At 35.7% G+C, this 21,678-nt stretch overlaps 1 protein-coding gene across 1 annotated transcript; it reads right to left on the bottom strand.

Annotated features, from left to right (window-relative positions):
- Positions 1-441: 441 nt before the first annotated feature.
- On the bottom strand, positions 442-12,687 carry LOC117340722 (methyltransferase FUS9-like). The gene is made up of 10 exons (XM_033902485.1): positions 12,627-12,687; positions 11,650-11,701; positions 10,282-10,394; positions 8,260-8,370; positions 7,914-8,012; positions 7,430-7,571; positions 5,895-6,022; positions 5,473-5,597; positions 1,191-1,362; positions 442-662 (listed from the first exon to the last, which is right to left on the bottom strand). The coding sequence occupies exons 1-10, from the start codon at positions 12,685-12,687 to the stop codon at positions 442-444; spliced, it is 1,224 nt and encodes a 407-aa protein (XP_033758376.1).
- Positions 12,688-21,678: the final 8,991 nt, after the last annotated feature.

Genomic DNA, 21,678 nt, shown 5'->3' with positions numbered 1-21,678 from the left:
CTGAGTAAATTTTGTCCATAACAAACTTATACATGTAGATGATAGGGGCTGGTGGTCAGTCAATTTTAAACCAGTAGGACAATAGTCAGGGATAGAGTTGGTGGTGAATATCTGTAGGGGTACGCCATCGGTAGGGTATGGAACGTAGAGGAGAGCATCGCAATGCATTTGTTCCACTGGAAGACATTACAAGGGACACACAATTGCGAAATATATGATGAAAAGTATTTTTTTATCGAATTTGATGGAAACTCCTATTTTTGATGTACGAAATGTAACAGATATAACATGCATATAGCTTTTCTTAACAATTACTGCATCTATATAGACATAAATGTATATCTAATAATTATCTAATACATAATGTACAAACTGATTATTTAATGCATAATTTCCCTCAGAATTATGACAAAGCTTTACATGAAACTCGGCGCGTATTCATTACATGTTCCTTTTGATTACAACTTCTGTAAAGATTAAATACGGTTTGAAGTCAGAATGTTCAAACGCATATTTCTGCATTCTCTGGAAATATTGGTCAGTAATCATCTCCTTCTCGTCCTCAGTTCGAGAATCTGCCAATCCTCTGTAAATCACATGATGAAACCACGGGTAGACCATAGCAACTATCCTTTGGGAAAATTTCAGCTTGTCCGTAAAATCTGTCAAACCATGAACCATAAGCATGTAGGTAAGATAGAAAATCTTTTTTTCTTTCTATTTTAGTTTATTTTGGTTAATAAGGAAAGTATATTATATAGATGACAGATGCTTAAGGTGTTATCGAATTTTCCTTGTAAGGGTTCCGACTTTTCCACAGAAACCCCCTACCCTCATCGACGAGTGTACTTATTTTCCTCCAATCAGAATGTGCCCTCTGAGATCCGGTTAGAAATGTGCTATTTGTTTGACTTGGTATATTTCAGGTGTGTTGCAGTAGAATGCAGAAGTATCAATGTGTGTTGCGTGTACCAGATTGATTAACATATCACTACATTTACTAGATACTGTCTGAAGCAGATGGTCGTGATCAATTTTAATTTCTTTTGAACCATTTCATGGTATTAGTGATGTTATTCAATCGACAGTTTATAAATTATAAACTGCTTGTAACAAAAACGCATTAAATGACACAAGATATATCGCGCACTAACACAAACATATATGTTTCCTGGCTATATTTGTCTTACCTTTGTTGACAATATCGAATATCGGATGTTGTTGACACCGTTTGATTAATCTCACTGACACTAATTCCAGTCCAAGTTCCTCTATTTCCGGTACAGCACTAGCGAACGGCTCCTGGAAATCCTCCGTCTGTCGCCAACAGTGCGCATTGTAATTTGTTGCCAAATATTCATCCTGCATAACAACATAAACGCGCAAAGAAAACGATAATTTAAAATAATATAAATTTTTCATTAGAAATCCAAATCGGTTACAAACTTTTAGGATTAAAATAATACAAGTCAGTATCTCACAATTGAAAGTCTATTTACCAATGACTGTTGTATTTGTCGATATTAGCTATTGTCTTTTCGAAACCCCGCTTAATTTTTTCCTCCCTAGTTACATCTACACTGAAATTGTGGCTAACAAATCATGTGATATAATTAAACACAGCATGTACTGTTCTTATTGGATGTTTATTATATATTTTGCAAACTCTGGAATTATCTTTTGAAGATTTTAGGTAAATGTCGGGTAATTTGAATTCACACTTGTTTACTCTAAGTGACAATCTCGCTTGCATATATGGCTCTTCAGTTGAGTAATATCTTGCAGATTGTTGATGTTTCTTTCTTTCCTATTCAAACTTTAAAACAAATCCCTTTTTATGGAGGCGTCACAATCTCTTACTTTCATTTTCATTACATTTCCTTTCACATTTCATTTTGCAGTTTCTTTCGGTTCAAATATGATGTAGTTGAACTATCTATGTATTTATAAAAACTATCAAGACTACAAATAAAGTGCTATTACATGAAAAAGGTATATTCAGTACAAATTTCTCTTCAGCGGAAGTACGGAATTTGAGACCTCTAGTGATACTGTCTGTAACTAGGGGTAAGGATTTGATTAGTTCCCAGTGTGAGACACGTCATCGTAGTACGTCATTTAAAGTAGATGTGCACAGAAATGTATTAACTATGCTGATTATGTTGTGAACATTTCAGGAACAATTTTGAATAAACAATTAGAATAATGTCTTGTTAATATCTAAACCTGCATCGATTTTTGCATATTTGTATTGAAAATACTGTTTGAAGGGAGATACCTGCGAGATTCTGACGTTACCTTGCAAAGGACACTAGTTTAACTACAAGAAATAAAGATGCCATATCAACCAAGCCCAAACAAACTATCGTTTTTATAACTCCTTCCAGTGTTTTGGCTAACACCGTTTTTTGTTTACATCTCGGTTTTTTTTTTGAAGAGATGTTATGAGATTTGGTCTGATAGTAAGCAATCACGTAATCCGTCTGTTTACGCGAGCGAGCACACGGTCAAAATGGTACCTATTGGACACGGGCATTACACAGATCACCAATTTAAGGCAAGTTGCTTACAAAGTTAAACTCTGCTTGTTGACCCACTGAAATAAGTGTTTGTTTATTTAGGACGAAACTGTTTACGATAAGTTATTCAAGCATGGCCAGACCACAAAATCAGATAGATGTGTTTCAAATCAATGGGCTAGTACGTGATGGCATGATGGAATCCAATCGTTTATTTTTTTAAACTAAGAAACTGGCACATCTGTTGGTCGTGGTGATCATTTATGCTGTACCTTTCCCGACAGACACAATATACAGAATCTGGTTTTATTTGTGATAAGATTTACTGAGCGGTATACATGTATTGCGGCTAGTATTTACCAGTGTTACTCCCCCTCTAGGAAAGAACTCGTCCTCGAGTTATCCAGGGGTAACAACGATGCCTTCGAAAGCAGCGATGAGCCTAGTTCCCATGCCCCTACATGGGCGCCAATGTAACAGAGCGCAAGATTATTTAAATTTAATTCACTGCCTCTTCTAGGGATCGAACCCGGGACCTCTGGCTTACTAGTCTTACGCTCAACCGATCGAGCTAAAGAGAAGATCTCTCTAGCCGAGCGGTATATTGCGGCTAGTATTTACCAGGGTTACATACACTCAACTGTATAAGGTAAGTACTAGATATAGGTGTCGAATATACTGCATGGACGTCGAGATAGCCCCGTGATAAATTGCCGAGCGGTATATTGCAGCTAGTATTTATCAGGATTTCATTAATGTTTTACTGTGGTTGAGATGTGCAGTGCTTGTAGATATACTTCCGGCGTCATCATTTTCATTTACTCAATTGCTTCTCTATAACTGTGAGGCACAGATATCCGATATTGTTCATGTGTAGTATTTACCAGGGTTACCTATACTATTCAGCTATTCAACATTTTCAAATGTTTTATGTGATATGCACAAAGCTGTGAAATATTGTATTACATATTTAAACAATACAAAGTAATCGTAGATTAACAAAATGTATACCAATTGTTTTTTTTATCCTATTAATACAACTTCTTGTTGTTTTCATGTAATATGCTTATATATCTAATGGCAATCGATATCAAATCCATATAATATTAGAATTGTCTCAAATAGATATCAACATTCCTCAACTTTCAAAATGAATATATTGCTTTAAAATTGAGTTAAAATGTGGATTTTCATGTCGTGAACAAATTCCTTGAAATAAGCATAAATCTCCCTTATTGGTCTCCAGAAAGTGTGCAAAAACTAAAACTTTTGGTTAATAATTTTATTTGTTATGAATAAATGTATAACTATTCGATTTTTTTCGAATATTGACCTTTAAATCAGTTGAAACTGCAAGCAACAAGCTGTGGGATGTTAAATATGGAAGGCCGTTTCAGGATAAATTACCAAAAATGCTTAAGTACTGTTTCTTATCACATATCATATATAATAGGTTTTTTGACTATTATGTGTTATTGCTAATTAAGTGTGAATTTGCACGACTTTAGTGACAATGTATTTCTTGTGCAACAGATATCGCAAGAGTTTAATTCACCTACATATAGTATTGACTATTTCAAAACGAAACTAGGCGAGTGGTTGACCGACGAGAGGCATCCTATCAAATCTCATATTGACCATTCAGATTGCTCTTATTTATTGTTCCGGCCTAGTGCTGAACAAAATACCATTAGCGTTCATATGAACTTTGTGTTTCATTGTCTGGGAGATATCAACTGCTATTAACAATGTCATCGGCGCCTAGGCTGAAAAAAATATAGCGTTGTTAACAATTGACAAATATATGTCGGTCAACTCTAGAAAATGCTTTAGAACGTCTGAATTTATGAAAGTAGCTAATCCTGTAGAGTATGTGTCAAAATTAAGTATATATATATATCGTACAAAAACGTCAAACTTGTAATATTGTAGATATGGAACATACGTTTATGCTGACTGCCTGACAATTTCATTATAATACAATATGTACAGGATTTACCATCCTTTGACAGTAAGCTCATAATATACACAATTATAATTTGATCTGCCGTCATGCGTCGGTCGTCATCCGTCGTTAGTTATCATTTCATATTTTCGACTTCTCAAAAACTCCCGAACTATTTTTGATAAAGTTTTGCAGAAACCTTCCTTGACTAAATGTCTACCAAAATCTTTCTATATACACATGAAGGCTTGATGCTTGACACATCGATAACATGTATGGCTGGCTGCAAATGGTATGCTTATCTGTTACCTTTACCCTCATTCAAGGTCACAGGGGTGAACTGATGAAAAAAGATGAAAAATTCTTTCAAAATTATTAATTTGGGTCACATTTTAAAGAAGTTGCTCTTTTGAAGATGTGTGCGATGTATCAAGGTTTTATAATCAAAATGACGCACATATGACACTTTGAAAAAAAAAATCCCGCCAAAATTCAAAAATCATCCAAAACTGCACATAAAAAGGTTTTAACTCTTTTATTTATACACACGAAGGCTGGATGTTTGGCACTCATATAGCATATGGGACTGGCTACAAATATTATGTTTATCTTTGACCTTGACCTTTATTCAAGGTCATTGATCAAAAGATAGGAACAAGAAATCTTTCAAAATGATTTGTTTGGGTCACATTTAAAAGAACCTGCTCTTATGAAGGTGTTTGTAAAGTTTCAAGGATCAAATTATCAAAAATGATGCGGATATGGCCCAGAAAAAACGTGATCTTAGGTCATTTTCTTGATGTAAATTCCATGTTTTGGGTCACACACTCTTCATTGATGAAAATACCTTCTTAAGCAAACGTTTGTTCCTGGTTTATCATTTGGTCCCTGCATATCAGTCAACATTTGACATCATTTACAAAAAAAAATATGATACCTGATTCAAAGCGGAGAATGCCGAATTAACGGAAACCTTTAAACACCTGAATTATACATTAATTTACCAACCTGTGTGATTATTCCTTCTGTGGCCATATCCGACAAGATACTTCCCAAAGGGCGATTTCCGTTTTCGAAAGCCGCAGACACCTCATTATCGCATGACGATGTGTTCATTGTGACTAGAAAGCCTCCTGAAACAGCATTAGTTTTATGGTTCGTATTGCCTTTCACTATACGATGTATTTTTCGAGATTAAGTCTGACACATTTGAAGCCTTCTTATATACCTCGTGGTTTCCTTTCCATTATACTGGCCGTGTCTCTAAACAAACCTTTATATTGTCGATAAGTTACCCTCGTTTTAGAATAATGAATTTATTTACATGTCAATAGTTTTCTTTCTTGTGCTACATAGTTCTCGGATTGGAGGTGGTATCATTTTGGTTTGATCCAGTTTTCACTTATACATCGATCTTACTAACTACGTACCTGGTTTCAATTCACGTCCCCTTGATATCACAAAATCCCTCCAGTCGGCTTTCCCCTGTTCTCTCATCCGTTCTTGCTCTTCGTCGTCCGCCTCTTCCATGAACACGCCGTTTTTAATTTTGCATACTCTGAAAATAATTGATAATATATATTTCAAAACTTGGATTTTGACGAACGCCCTTTTTTGATTTTATATACTTGAATGTGTGAGTATCTTAGGGTTGATCAAGATTATGAACTCGTCTGTCCATATAAAGTCTGAAACTGAAGTGTGTACGGAATTCACTTTGGTTCGCTGCATCAGGACATGCAACCAGAGAGTAATCTATTATCTTGAATTTTCAATCGTTATAGTTTATTTTCAAACCTGATAAGGAAATAGCGTTAAAAGAAAAATGTAAAAAAAAAAGTACAACTACAAGAATATTTGATTGATGGTTCACTAATTTTGATTAAACATAGTCAGTATTTCAAAAGTTTTTACCCGGCGCCGGTGTAGGTACATTTCAAGTTTCTATTCTAAGTAAGCTGTTCTGCGGCAAACGTGATGTTGATAGTCGACAATATCTGAGTGTAAAGTAGTGCCGACTATCATTTGAAAAGAACAGTGAACTTTAAAGAATCATTTTAAATGACCGATATAATTATATGAACGGTAAAAGTAGCTTGCATGTGTGTGGAACTAAACTTATTCGAAGGAATGAACGCTTGACTTCCAAATAAATAGTCAACAATGTTTGAGTGTAAGGTACTGGTGTACTATTACCTGGAAATACAGTGAATTTAAAAGAATGTTTTAAATGTCCGATATAATTATATAAACGGTAAAAGTAGCTTTCATGTGTGTCGAACTAAAACTATCCGAAGGAATGGACACTTGGCTTCCAAATACTAGTGGTTTATAACGAACGCATACTTGCCAATGTCTACATCATATTATATATTGAGTCATTCCAGTTTCAGCAAATATGTGTTCATTGGTAATGAAAAACAGGTCATTTAAGTTGCCCTCCGCTGTGTGAGAGATGTATGCATATGGTGAATGTTTGTGTATTGTGAGAGGCTATGGTATGTTCGTGTCTGTCGCCTTGTGATAACGCAGAACTCCTGCCGAATTTATAGTGCGAGCTCACTGAATCATATTGCCGAATGTACCAAGCAGAACACCTCACCCGTTCACATTATACAGACGATGGGTAAACCATTCGTTCCTCTCCCAAAAACGATGAGAGCACAGCAGGAGGAGCAACACCCATTTTATAGACTATGACATGTCTCATCGGGGGGACAGAACTCAAAGCCTTCCTCAAAGGTAAACACTATACTAAAAGCCAAAAATGAGGCAGTGTCAAGGGAGATGTTATGTAGAATGACATTATAAAGTTGCCAGAAAGAAGAGAAAAATCCCAAATTTAGTCGCCACTTGCGATCATACACTGTGGGTAACAGATATAAATCTAACGCCCCAATTGCATGACAGTTTTGTCAGGAAATAGGTTAAAATATTATTTAAATTGATATAGATTCATACTAACTGTTTAGATAAGTAATGTGTAGCTACAGTGGATATTGCCAAGTCGATGGAATTATCAGGGAGACACTGTTCATACATAGTCCTCGGTATCATTACTGGGTAGACGTTTCCAATGAAAGTTAGTCCAGGGTTCTGTGTGTAACCTAAAAGACAATGTTAGGGTAGGATTGATGAGTATGGAAAAACAAATATGTCATTCATTTTATAAATATTTCTATAAACATTCTTCTGTAAGTTTCAGTTTCGTTCCCTTTCTCATAAGTTACATGGATAGTTCTTAATACAAATTCAAACAATGGGTATTTTATAATTATGTAAAAGGTTAAAAATCAATTTAATAGAAATAGTAACAAAACTTTTTAAAATGAACGTTACAATGAACTTTTTAAGATGATTGTTCATCGTAATAGTAGACGTATTTCATTAAATCAATATCAAATACAAACTATGACAACCTCAGCACTACTTGTAAGCTATCATACTACCTGAAATCACTTTGCTGAGGAGGTTGAAATCATCCATAGGTTGATCGTTATAGTAGACGACGACGGCTTGTTTCTGTCCAAGCTCTTTTTGTATGAACTCTGTAATATTATTTAAACGGTGTACATTCACAATAAATACGAAACTAGTCACATCTGGTTATATTAATCACTCTTATTGTTCCAGCCCTAAACGCTTTATATGGAAGAAAAAATGGCAATTCAGTAAAAATAAAACCGTGGTCGTGCAGACAGCCACGAACTTGATCAGGTAAATGCTTATATTATTTTCCCCCTAATAACCAGCTACCCAATTTCAAATATCCAATATTAGTAACAGTATATTTACCTATTATTTCATTGATGAGAGAAAGAGAGGCGCGTCCATCTGCTGTTCCGAAATCTGCTATTGTTACTGGTTCTGTGGCCATGTTTTCTAACCTGGAATTAACTATTCTTCCTGCACATGCAAATTAGATATAGAAAAAATTATTTGATATTTTAACATCAAATTCGGTACTGTTTAAAATAAAAATTATACATAATTGACATATCTTTTAATTTAATTTCATGTAATAACAGAATGATAATTAACACGTACGATTTATTTTCATCTACTAAAACTATGAATGACTGTACATTATATATAGCATGACGTCACAAGTATATGGGTCTACAGGTAGTGTGTAGCCAGAAAAGTGGAAGTAGAAATTGATTCAAATATTAAAATATTTGTATATCATTCATAATTGTACAAGCCTAGACAGAAATCGGTGTTTTAAAGACTCACAGGAACTTTATTATCTTGTAGGTGAAACAAAAATTATATTTTTGTGGCCCATCAGATTGATGATTTTTAGCCCACCATCATCAGATGGTGGGCTATTCAAATCGCCCTGCGTCCGTGGTCCGTGGTCCGTCCGTCCGTCCGTCCGTCCGTCCGTCCGTCCGTAAACAATTCTTGTTATCGCTAATCCTCAGAAAGTGCTGAAGAGATCTTTCTCAAATTTCATATGTAGCTTCCCCTTGGTGCCTAGTTATGCATATTGCATTTTGAGACCAATCGAAAAACAAGATGGCCGACAAGCAGCCATCTTGGATTTTGACAATTGAAGTTTGTTATCGCTATTTCTGAGAAAGTACTGAAGAGATCTTTCTTAAATTTCATATGAAGGTTCCCCTTGGTGCCTAGTTATGCATATTGCGTTTTGAGACCAATCGGAAAACAATATGGCCGACAGGCAGCCATCTTGGATTTTGACAATTGAAGTTTGTTATCGCTATTTCTGAGAAAGTACTTAAGGGATCTTTCTCAAATTTCATATGAAGGTTCCCCTTGGTGCCTAGTTATGCATATTGCGTTTTGAGAATAATCGGATAACAACATGGCCGACAGGCAGCCATCTTGGATTTTGACAATTGAAGTTTGTTATCACTATTTCTGAGAAAGTACTGAATGGATCTTTCTCAAATTTCATATGTAGGTTCCCCTTGGTGCCTAGTTATGCATATTGCGATTTGAGACCAATCCGAAAAAAACATGGCCGACAGGCAGCCATCTTGGATTTTGACAATTGAAGTTTGTTATCGCTATTTCTGAGAATGTACTGAAGGGATCTTTCTCAAATTTCATATGTAGGTTCCCCTTGGTGCCTAGTTATGCATATTGCGATTTGAGACCAATCGGAAAACAACATGGCCGACAGGCAGCCATCTTGGATTTTGACAATTGAAGTTTGTTATCACTATTTCTGAGAAAGTGATGAATGGATCTTTCTGAAATTTCATATGTAGGTTTCCCTTGGTGCCTTGTTATGCATATTGCATTTTGAGACCAATCAGAAAACAACATGGCCGACAGGCAGCCATCTTGGATTTTGACAATTGAAGTTTGTTATCACTATTTCTGAGAATGTACTGAATGGATCTTGCTCAAATTTCATAAGTAGGTTCCCCCTGGTCCCTTGTATTGCATTTTTGGACCAGTCTGTCCTGAAAACAACCTGGCAAACAAACAGCCATTATCGTTAAATCTCAAATTTCTTATATAGCTAGGATTCCCTTTTTTGAAAAGTACTGGAGGGATGTCTCAATTTGCACAGATTAGTAAAATGAAGAGAAAAGATCAATCTGACGTGGAACTTATGAAGATCATTCAATGGTGGGCGCCAAGATCCCTCTGGGATCTCTTGTTTGTAGTCTCTAAACTCCAGTGTATCTATGTTAATCTACAGTTAAGACATGATTACATCACATTTCTTTCTGAAATCTGATTGATATGTTTCCTATTAGTTAGCTGTTTTTGATCATTTTACTTTTTCCATATCTTACTCTTACAAAGGAGAACTGATATTGAAGACACACATCTTACCTAGACCTTCTAAAACTGCCTCCCGACAAAGATTGCCAGCGTGACCGTGAACATTGTACATATCGTCAACATCTCCGGTAAACCTACTGTTCATCTTCATTGTGGGGAAGTAACTAGACATAGAAAGTCAAAAGCATACCAATATCTTGAATTAGTCATTAAAACAGCAATGTTAACAATTAACTTGATTTATTATATAACAATTCATGCTGCCACAATTCATCAATATATTTCACGCATTCTTTCACTATTTCAGATCCCTACAAATGAATCATTATATCTCTCTGTTAGACCATTTCCTTAACAAGATTGTAGTAACGTACATTTACAGTCATATTGTTATAAAACAAAGGGTAACTAGACGAAAGAATCATTTTTACATGTTTTAAATATCAAATGCATATCACTGGTTTTCAAACTTTTCAATGTGAACATTAATACATGGAAAAACTCACTGACATTTCACAAATATATACCTTGACATGGTGGTGGCGCAGCTGGTAGCAATTATAGGCGTATAGCACGAATAGATCCCAATGATATCTGTAAGTCTGATACAAAAACTTATATGAATTTCGAGTAGTTTCTAAGTTTGCTGGTATGCTATGTCACTGCACGAATCTGGTCGATTTCATTTGCAGAATTAGCATTTTACATCATCGTGATTGTTTTTGCAAAAATACGATTCGTTTGTATAAATATTCATATCGCTAAAATAATATGCACAGGAATTGATCCAAAGATACAAAAAAATGAGTCAAAGATCCAGATTGACCTAAGCAAACATTTTGACATTTTCTTTTAGTTAGGTATTTTATGTTCTATTACACAGGCAAAATGTCTTGAGGTAAACTTGACCTGAAAAGATATTGTCCTGAAATTGTCATGAAAATGACCTGGAAAAATTGGGTAAATTTCATATGAAGAAATGTTCGGGTCAGCTTCAGGTCAATTTCGGGTTGATTTGACATGAACATATTTTGTCAGTGTACCACAAAAAGAAACATTCCGTGAGACTGTGCCAAGGAAGTGATTGTGGAGTAAATGTTTTAGACCCCACACAACTGAATATTTTACTATATGTTATTGCTAGTGACTCCATCCCCTCAATCGCTCATTTGAAGTTCAAATGATGTAAAGTTTATATCAAAGCATTTGACAAAGTCCCACACAAACGCCTCCAGTACAAACTCAAATACTACGGGATTACAGTGAACACACTCACATGGATTACAGACTTTCTAACACACCGCACCCAAACAGTATTACTTGAAGGGAAACAATCAGACAAAGTCCAAGTCACTTCAGGAGTACCTCAAGGAACCTGTTTGGGCCCCATACTCTTCCTCATATACATTAACGACCTACCAGACTACATCAAACACAGCACTCTCAGACTCTTTGCCGACGATAGCATCATCTACAAGACAATCCACAACACAGACGACGCACACAAATTACAACAAGACATAAACGCAGCAGGACAGTAGGGAACAAGACTGGCTCATGCAATTTCACCCAAACAAATGCAATATCATATCCACCTCAAACAAACGCACCAAAACAACATACAACTACAAACTGCACGACCACACACTGCAATAAGTCGACGCCAGCAAATATCTAGGACTCACATTACAGAAAAATCTCAAATGGGACACACACATCAACAACATCACTGCAAACGCCAACAGATCACTAGGCTTCCTAAAACACAACCTGAAAATAAACTCACAACATATAAAAATACACGCATACAAAGCCCCAGTGAGACCCAAACTATAATACTGCTCTTCCATATGGGACCCGCACAACACAAACCAAATCAACCAGATAGAAAAAATACAACGCAGAGCAGCACGATACGTACAAAACAGATACCACAACACAAGTTCAGTACAAGACATGATGGATAAACTCAACTGGCCCACACTTCAAACACGCAGACTCAAGACCACACTTATACTACTATACAAACTCATTCACCATCATGTCGCAATAGACCCACACGGCAGCATGCACCCAGCAGACCCTAGGACAAGGCAAACACACCCCTACACCTTCAGACACCTATCTGCCACCAATGACACATACAAATACTCCTTTTCCCACATACAATAACACAATGGAACCTTCTCCCGGTGGCAGCAGTACAATGCACTACACTAGAGATCTTCAAGGCACATATACACAATGCAGCCCTTGATGATCTCAAGCATATACCGTAAACACACCCTCATGTTTTTATCTTATAGTTTCCACTAAAAATAACTTAATAAAAAAAACCCCTCTCACTGTAACTAAATTCCCTCACATTTTTAACAGCATCCAACCTACAAACTGACCGTAATCGTCATTTTTGACGGAGGTTGTACGAAGAAGAAGAAGAATTAAAGTTTTTGCCATCTTTGAAATATGTTAATGTATAGGTCTAACGGCAAATAAGAGCACAAGGGTACTCGAAAGATAATAACTCTAATTTCTCTCTCTCTCTCTCTCTCTCTACCTCGCAGTTGGTGGTATATGAGGAACTGGGTAACAAACAGGTTTGTGGGGAAACCGCTTTCCTGGTGACTTATACATACAAAATTTTATATTTTGTTAAATATACATCTCCTTTATATATCCATTCTTTTTTTTAGTGAAAACTCTCTTCCCAACATATTTTACATGAATTTTAGGTTTGAGGGGAAGCACTTATATCTCATATTTTTTAGGGGAATTTCATTCGGAACACATCAGATTACACTATATTTCTGAGGAATGTTTACTGTATATGTCAAAACATTGCCCAAATAGAATAGAACTGATCGTCTTTTATAATTCAAATTTTGATTACTTAACATCAATCCTTATTTCTTTATATCATTGACATCAATTATCTAGTATATCCATTGATCAATTGAAAATAGAATAACTTTATATTATTAAATTTATTAATAAAATAGCTAAATCTTGTTCCCACACTTAACATTCCATAGTTCAGTGTGGTAGACAAAGTTGAATATTCCAGAAATATACATTGATAGTTATACAGTAATATAAAAAAAAAATCAAAAATAATATAATCAATGAAGCAAACAAGGAAAACATCTGATAAAACACAATATTGATATATGCCCAAATACTCCTTCCTCCCATATCTGTAGAATCGTTCTTGTAATAGAAAATATATGCTTCGAAATTATAGGGGTTGGGTGTTAAAACAACATAGTGAGATTCCTCACAAATTATCTTCCTCGTAAACAAGTTGCATTTTAGAAGTGTGTTTTTATTTTGGGGAAGGGGAATGCTCCCCAAGAATTACACCGAAAGAGTGTTAAAACAGCTCAGTGAGATTCCTCACAAATCATCTTCCTCATAAATCAGTTACATTTTAGGAGTGTTTTTATTTTGGGGAAGGTAAACGTTCCCCACAAGTCATACCAAGAGAGTTAAAACAACATAGTGAGATTCCTCACAAATCATCTTCCTCATAAACAAGTTACATTTTAGAAGTGTGTCTTTATTTTGGGGAAGGGAAATGTTCCCCACGAATCACACTGGAAGAGTGTAAAAACAGCTCGATGAGATTCCTCACAAATTATCTTCCTCGTAAACAAGTTACATTTTAGAAGTGTGTCTTTATTTTGGGGAAGGGAAATGTTCCCCACGAATCACACTGGAAGAGTGTAAAAACAGCTCGATGAGATTCCTCACAAATCATCTTCCTCATAAACAAGTTATATTTAAGAAGTGTTTTTATTTTGGAGAAGGGGAATATTCCCCACGAATCACACCGAAAAAGTGTTCAAACAGCTCAGTTAGGTTCCTCACAAATTGTCTTCCTCATAAACCAGTAACATTTATGAAGTGTTTTTATTTTGGGGAAGGGGAATGTTCCCCACGAATCACGCTGAAAGAGTGTTAAAACAGCTCAATCAGATTCCTCACAAATCATCTTCCTCATAAACCATTTACATTTAAGTGTGTTTTTATTTTGGGGAAGGAGAACGTTCCCCACGAATCACATCAAAAAAGTGTCAAAACAGCTCAGTGAGATTCCTTACAAATCATCTTCCTCGTAAACAAATAACATTTTAGAAGTGTTTTTTTTTTTATTTCGGGAAAAGGGCAATGGTCCTCATGGATCACACCGAAAGAGTGTTAAAACGGTGCAGTGAGATCCCTCAATTCATCTTCCTCGTAAACAAGTTAATTTTAGAAGTGTGTTTTTATTTTGGGGAAGGGGAATGTTCCCCACGAATCACACTGGAAGAGTGTTAAAACAGCTCAGTGAGATTCCTCACAAATCATCTTCCTCATAAATCAGTTACATTTTAGGAGTGTTTTTATTTTGGGGAAGGTAAACGTTCCCCACCAGTCATACCAAGAGAGTTAAAACAACATAGTGAGATTCCTCACAAATCATCTTCCTCATAAACCAGTTACATTTAAGAAGTGTGCCTTTATTTTGGGGAAGGGAAATGTTCCCCACGAATCACGCTGAAAGAGTGTTAAAACAGCTCAGTGAGATTCCTCACAAATCATCTTCCTCATAAATCAGTTACATTTTAGGAGTGTTTTTATTTTGGGGAAGGTAAACGTTCCCCACAAGTCATACCAAGAGAGTTAAAACAACATAGTGAGATTCCTCACAAATCATCTTCCTCATAAACAAGTTACATTTTAGAAGTGTGTCTTTATTTTGGGGAAGGGAAATGTTCCCCACGAATCACACTGGAAGAGTGTAAAAACAGCTCGATGAGATTCCTCACAAATTATCTTCCTCGTAAACAAGTTACATTTTAGAAGTGTGTCTTTATTTTGGGGAAGGGAAATGTTCCCCACGAATCACACTGGAAGAGTGTAAAAACAGCTCGATGAGATTCCTCACAAATCATCTTCCTCATAAACAAGTTATATTTAAGAAGTGTTTTTATTTTGGAGAAGGGGAATATTCCCCACGAATCACACCGAAAAAGTGTTCAAACAGCTCAGTTAGGTTCCTCACAAATCATCTTCCTCATAAACAAGTTACATTTAAGAAGTGTTTTTATTTTGGGGAAGGAGAACGTTCCCCACGAATCACATCAAAAAAGTGTCAAAACAGCTCAGTTAGGTTCCTCACAAATTGTCTTCCTCATAAACCAGTAACATTTATGAAGTGTTTTTATTTTGGGGAAGGGGAATGTTCCCCACGAATCACGCTGAAAGAGTGTTAAAACAGCTCAATCAGATTCCTCACAAATCATCTTCCTCATAAACCATTTACATTTAAGTGTGTTTTTATTTTGGGGAAGGAGAACGTTCCCCACGAATCACATCAAAAAAGTGTCAAAACAGCTCAGTGAGATTCCTTACAAATCATCTTCCTCGTAAACAAATAACATTTTAGAAGTGTTTTTTTTTTATTTCGGGAAAAGGGCAATGGTCCTCATGGATCACACCGAAAGAGTGTTAAAACGGTGCAGTGAGATCCCTCAATTCATCTTCCTCGTAAACAAGTTAATTTTAGAAGTGTGTTTTTATTTTGGGGAAGGGGAATGTTCCCCACGAATCACACTGGAAGAGTGTTAAAACAGCTCAGTGAGATTCCTCACAAATCATCTTCCTCATAAATCAGTTACATTTTAGGAGTGTTTTTATTTTGGGGAAGGTAAACGTTCCCCACCAGTCATACCAAGAGAGTTAAAACAACATAGTGAGATTCCTCACAAATCATCTTCCTCATAAACCAGTTACATTTAAGAAGTGTGCCTTTATTTTGGGGAAGGAAAATGTTCCCCACGAATCACGCTGAAAGAGTGTTAAAACAGCTCAGTGAGATTCCTCACAAATCATCTTCTTCATAAATCAGTTACATTTTAGGAGTGTTTTTATTTTGGGGAAGGTAAACGTTCCCCACAAGTCATACCAAGAGAGTTAAAACAACATAGTGAGATTCCTCACAAATCATCTTCCTCATAAACAAGTTACATTTTAGAAGTGTGTCTTTATTTTGGGGAAGGGAAATGTTCCCCACGAATCACACTGGAAGAGTGTAAAAACAGCTCGATGAGATTCCTCACAAATTATCTTCCTCGTAAACAAGTTACATTTTAGAAGTGTGTCTTTATTTTGGGGAAGGGAAATGTTCCCCACGAATCACACTGGAAGAGTGTAAAAACAGCTCGATGAGATTCCTCACAAATCATCTTCCTCATAAACAAGTTATATTTAAGAAGTGTTTTTATTTTGGAGAAGGGGAATATTCCCCACGAATCACACCGAAAAAGTGTTCAAACAGCTCAGTTAGGTTCCTCACAAATCATCTTCCTCATAAACAAGTTACATTTAAGAAGTGTTTTTATTTTGGGGAAGGAGAACGTTCCCCACGAATCACATCAAAAAAGTGTCAAAACAGCTCAGTGAGATTCCTTACAAATCATCTTCCTCGTAAACAAATAACATTTTAGAAGTGTTTTTTTTTTTTATTTCGGGAAAAGGGCAATGGTCCTCATGGATCACACCGAAAGAGTGTTAAAACGGTGCAGTGAGATCCCTCAATTCATCTTCCTCGTAACAAGTTAATTTAAGAAGTGTGTCTTTATTTTGGGGAACGGAAATGTTCCCCACGAATCACACTGGAAGAGTGTAAAAACAGCTCGATGAGATTCCTCACAAATTATCTTCCTCGTAAACAAGTTACATTTTAGTGTGTTTTTATTTTGGGGAAGGGAAATGTTCCCCACAAGTCATACCAAGAGAGTTAAAACAACATAGTGAGATTCCTCACAAATCATCTTCCTCATAAACCAGTTACATTTAAGAAGTGTGCCTTTATTTTGGGGAAGGGAAATGTTCCCCACGAATCACGCTGAAAGAGTGTTAAAACAGCTCAATGAGATTCCTCACAAATCATCTTCCTCATAAACCAGTTACATTTAAGTGTGTTTTTATTTTGGGGAAGGGAAATGTTCCCCACGAATCACGCTGAAAGAGTGTTAAAACAGCTCAATGAGATTCCTCACAAATCATCTTCCTCATTAACCAGTTACATTTAAGAAGTGTGTCTTTATTTTGGGGAAGGGAAATGTTCCCCACGAATCACACTGGAAGAGTGTTAAAACAGCTCAATGAGATTCCTCACAAATCATCTTCCTCATAAACAAGTTACATTTAAGAAGTGTTTTTATTTTGGGGAAGGGAAATGTTCCCCACGAATCACACTGAAAGAGTGTTAAACAGCTCAATGAGATTTCTCACAAATCATCTTCCTCATAAACCATTTACATTTAAGTGTGTTTTTATTTTGGATTAGGGGAATATTCCCCACGAATCACACTGAAAGAGTGTTAAAACAACATAGTGAGATTCCTCACAAATTATCTTCCTCGTAAACAAGTTACATTTAAGAAGTGTGTCTTTATTTTGGGGAAGGGAAATGTTCCCCACGAATCACACTGGAAGAGTGTTAAAACAGCATAGCGAGATTCCTCACAAATAATCTTCCTCGTAAACAAGGTAAATTTTAGATTTTTTTTTTATTTTGGGGAAGGGGAATGTTCCCCACAAATCACACAAAGAGAGTTAAAACAACATAGTGAGATTTCTCGCAATTCATTTTCCTCATAAACAACTTGAAGTGTGTTTTTATATTAGGAAGGGGGACGTTCCCCACGAATCACATCAAAAAAGTGTTAAAACAGTTCAGTTATCTTCTTCACAAATTATCTTCCTCAAAAACAAGTTACATTTAAGAAGTGTGTTTTTATTTTGGGGAAGGGAAATGTTCCCCACGAATCACACCGAAAGAGTGTTAAAACGGTGCAGCGAGATCCGTCAATTCATCTTCCTCATAAACAAGTTGCATTATAGAAATGATTTTTTTTTATTTTGGGAAGTGGAAGGTTCCCCACAAATCGATAATTCCTCAGATATACCCATAAACAACATTTAAAAATAGATTATTCCTGTTTAGTGTGTCAAGCGGATTTCTTATAAATAGTTTTCTAATAATCAGATTAATTTATTGTTTGCTTAAGTTGATTGATCCATATCAATTTTGTATCTTCTGACGAAAATGACCATCGCTGTTGAAAAGTCGTTGAAGCAATACGAAACTAATCTTCTGCTTTCCGTCGATAATAAAACAAAAAAATTCTATAGTTTCAATCAAATTAGCCTTTTATTTTAAGACTTAATAAAGGAACAACGATAACGAAAAAAAGTATGATTTTCATCAACAAAAGGCTGAGCAGCATGCAATAAGCCGCTCAAAATAGAATTTTGCTCTATTCAGTTATTATCCAGCAATAAGCATATCCAGATGACTGAAATGAAACAAAGCTTCAAAATCAAATGCCGAGTCAAGTAGTATATTGTATTATGCAATGAAAGCTAGCTTTAGCTTTAAATAAGCACCATGCAAATAATGTCTCCAATCAGAATGTATTGATGAAATATTGACAAACAGAAATAAACTGACAAGACATCTGCTGGTTTCTCGACATGAAATGTTTGAAAGAACATTTTGTATGCCCACTGTATTTTTGTTTTCTTTTAAAGAAAAAAAATTCGTTGAAAACAACTTTCAGTGGGCATCTCATTACATGCCATACTGTAAAACCAACACATAAAAGTATTGTATTTGTAACATTTATAATATGCCCATACGAAGATAACTCTGTGATAGTATGACAAAATTTCTCAAACTGAATCCACTTGGTCCCTGGATTTAATGCAAAATGTTTGCAGGATCTGTTGTTGATGGTATGTTGGACTGGATCACATATCCTTTATAAGATTAATGATTTCTAAAGCCATAGTCAATTTGAGGCAAATTATGTAACTCCATCACAAAATAGCAAGATAATTACTAAAGTCTGTCTAAACTATTTCAAAATGTCAAAGCAACCAACATGAGACTCCAGAAGGATCGTTAACCCCTACCAATATTCATTCGTTCTCTAAAAATGGATCTTTTCTTCTTAAGAAATAGCAACAACAATCTAACTGTCAGATCTGAACAGCCCCACCATCATGAGTTGGTGGGCTAAAAAAATCATGTTAATTACATTAAATGAACCTTAATCATCAAACAAAATAGTATAAACCAACGTAATGATTATTTGTTCATCATACATTGTACATAAAGGATAAAATACTGTAAAGCAGTTGTAAATAAAACAAGAGGCCCAGAGGGTCTGTATCGCTCACCTGGTTTCATGAGATATGACCAAGAATGATGCTTAAGTATATTTGTCGCTGGTATTGCTATGTCAGTATATCACTGGCATTTTATATGGGTACATGTACATTGGTTTTATTGTAATTCTAAAAATGTGAGGTTTTTATGCCAAAAAGTGCATTAATCTATGAAAAGAAATTGACATTTGGCGCAACCCCATCAGGATTCTACCACACAAATGTGAGTGATATCTATCGCTTAGTTTCAGAAAAGAAGATGTTTAAACCAATTGACCCCCTTTGACCCTGCCCTCTGCCCCCCGGGGGGGTCAGCTCCTTCCTTTATACAATTTTGAATCCCTACCCCAAAAGGATGCTACCAGTCAAATATGAGCTACATCCATAGCTAAGTTTCAGAGAAGTAGTCGTTTATATATCAATTTAGCCAAATTGACCCCTTTTGGCCCCACCCCTCAGCCCCCCGGGGGGTCAACCCCAACATTTGTACAATTTTGAATCCCCACCCCATAACCATGCTACCATACAAATGTGAGTGATATCCATTGCTTAGTTTCAGAGGTCGTTTATATCAATTTAGCCAAATTGACCCCTTTTGGCCCAGCCCCTAAGACCCCCGGGGGGTCAGCCCCACCATTTGTACAATTTTGAGTCCCCACCCCATAGGGATGCTTCTGACCAAATTTGGTCAAATTCCAGTCTGTGGTTATGAAGAAGAAGTCAATTGTTGACGGACGGACGCCGGGCGCCACGGTATGGCATAAGCTCACCTTGGTCCTTCGGACCAGGTGAGCTAACAAAGTAATTTGATTTCTACCAAAGGATAATTTTCCCGTTTCTCAAATGGAAAAGTTAATTTTTCAACAGTCCATGAGCATGCCATACTGTATCCCTAATTCAATGATCATTTGTAGGAGTCAATATGATGCTATATGCTATATTCTGTAAAAAAAAAAAAAATCATTAAACAACATGGAAGAGTATCTTAAATTGTACCCGGCATATCACCACATACTTGATTTGAGAAACAACTTGACATTCGTAATGACCTTGAGAGAGATATATATACTCCCCATAAACTAGCAGGATACAACAGGTAGGTTTTACTGGTTAACTAAAACATGGAGATCAGTTCACACGTGGATAAATGTATAAAAATAAACTGAGGACAGTTCAATATGGTCAAGTGTTTAAAATCACTTCAGTAAGCAACTGGTTGTGTTGAGATACCTGCAGTATGAGTATTTATAAATTCTTTACAAAAAGTTTTTTTTTTCATTGTGACATACTTATGAACAATCACATGTTAAACAGTTTTGATAGTTAAATCCATTGATATTAAATTCTTTTAAATGAAAATAAATTTTTTTTTGACAAGTGAAAACAATCGGCTATACAGTAAATTTCTTACAAACTTGATATTAATAGGTAGTAGACCCATTCTAAGTTCAAAATGCACCTGATAATTATAAGAATTATGTTCAATTATGCCACTTTTTTCCAGGTTGGTAATTTTTCATCAAAATGCAAAAACCACCATAATTATCTTTTTCTCCAAAAGATATCAATTTTCCATCATTTTACATCATGTTTTTTGCTTGTGAATTTTAATTATCTTACGTTTGTCTTCAATATACAACTTCTTACTTTTAATCTCTTTTTTAAAGATACTTGTAGAATCTTTTTTCTTTGATAAAATCAAATTTAGTTCTTCAATGAAACCAGTTGCACATCACCACCACATTTAAATCAGTACAAATGTATTTTCCTATTGCTTCTCAAGAAATTTATGTTGTTTCTTTTGATACTGTTGTGCAAGGTTCCATACGTAGTATTTAATGGCCTTCCATCCACGTGCATCAAATATTGCCTTCATTTCTGCTGATTTCCTACAATTCATCAAGACATCATTTTTTGTCGGTGTTTTTCTTTGTATAATAATTGCGTTAAAGAGTCTTTTCACCAAGTCGGATTCACATTTCTTCCACGGAATTCTCTTTCTGATTGTCTTCTTGGAAGCTGTAAAATACATGTTTGTATTAAAAACAATACAACATTGAAGAAACATGAGGCCCAAGGGGTCCGTATTGCTCACTTGAATATTTCAGTGATTAATTTTCTAATCAAAATGCCCCTGAAAAAGTACGATTTCATGTCATAGCAAAGTCTCAAAGTTTCAAAGAAATTGGTTGAAAAATGAGGGTGAGGATCAACGGAGATAATCATTTA

The sequence above is a fragment of the Pecten maximus genome, chromosome 13, assembly GCF_902652985.1.
Source record: "Pecten maximus chromosome 13, xPecMax1.1, whole genome shotgun sequence".
In the NCBI taxonomy this organism is placed as follows: domain Eukaryota; kingdom Metazoa; phylum Mollusca; class Bivalvia; order Pectinida; family Pectinidae; genus Pecten; species Pecten maximus.
Note: the sequence above shows the minus strand (reverse complement) of the source record. Positions and strands in the feature narration are given on the sequence as shown.

Excerpts from the sequence above, each read along its gene's own strand:
- LOC117340722 (XM_033902485.1), bottom strand. The coding sequence starts at position 12,687 with ATGGCAAAAACTTTAATTCTTCTTCTTCTTCGTACAACCTCCGTCAAA. Across the intron at positions 7,572-7,913 it reads CCTCAGCAAAGTGATTTCAG|GTTACACACAGAACCCTGGA; the intron begins GTAGTATGATAG and ends ATTGTCTTTTAG. Across the intron at positions 1,363-5,472 it reads CAGAAGGAATAATCACACAG|GATGAATATTTGGCAACAAA; the intron begins GTTGGTAAATTA and ends GTTGTTATGCAG.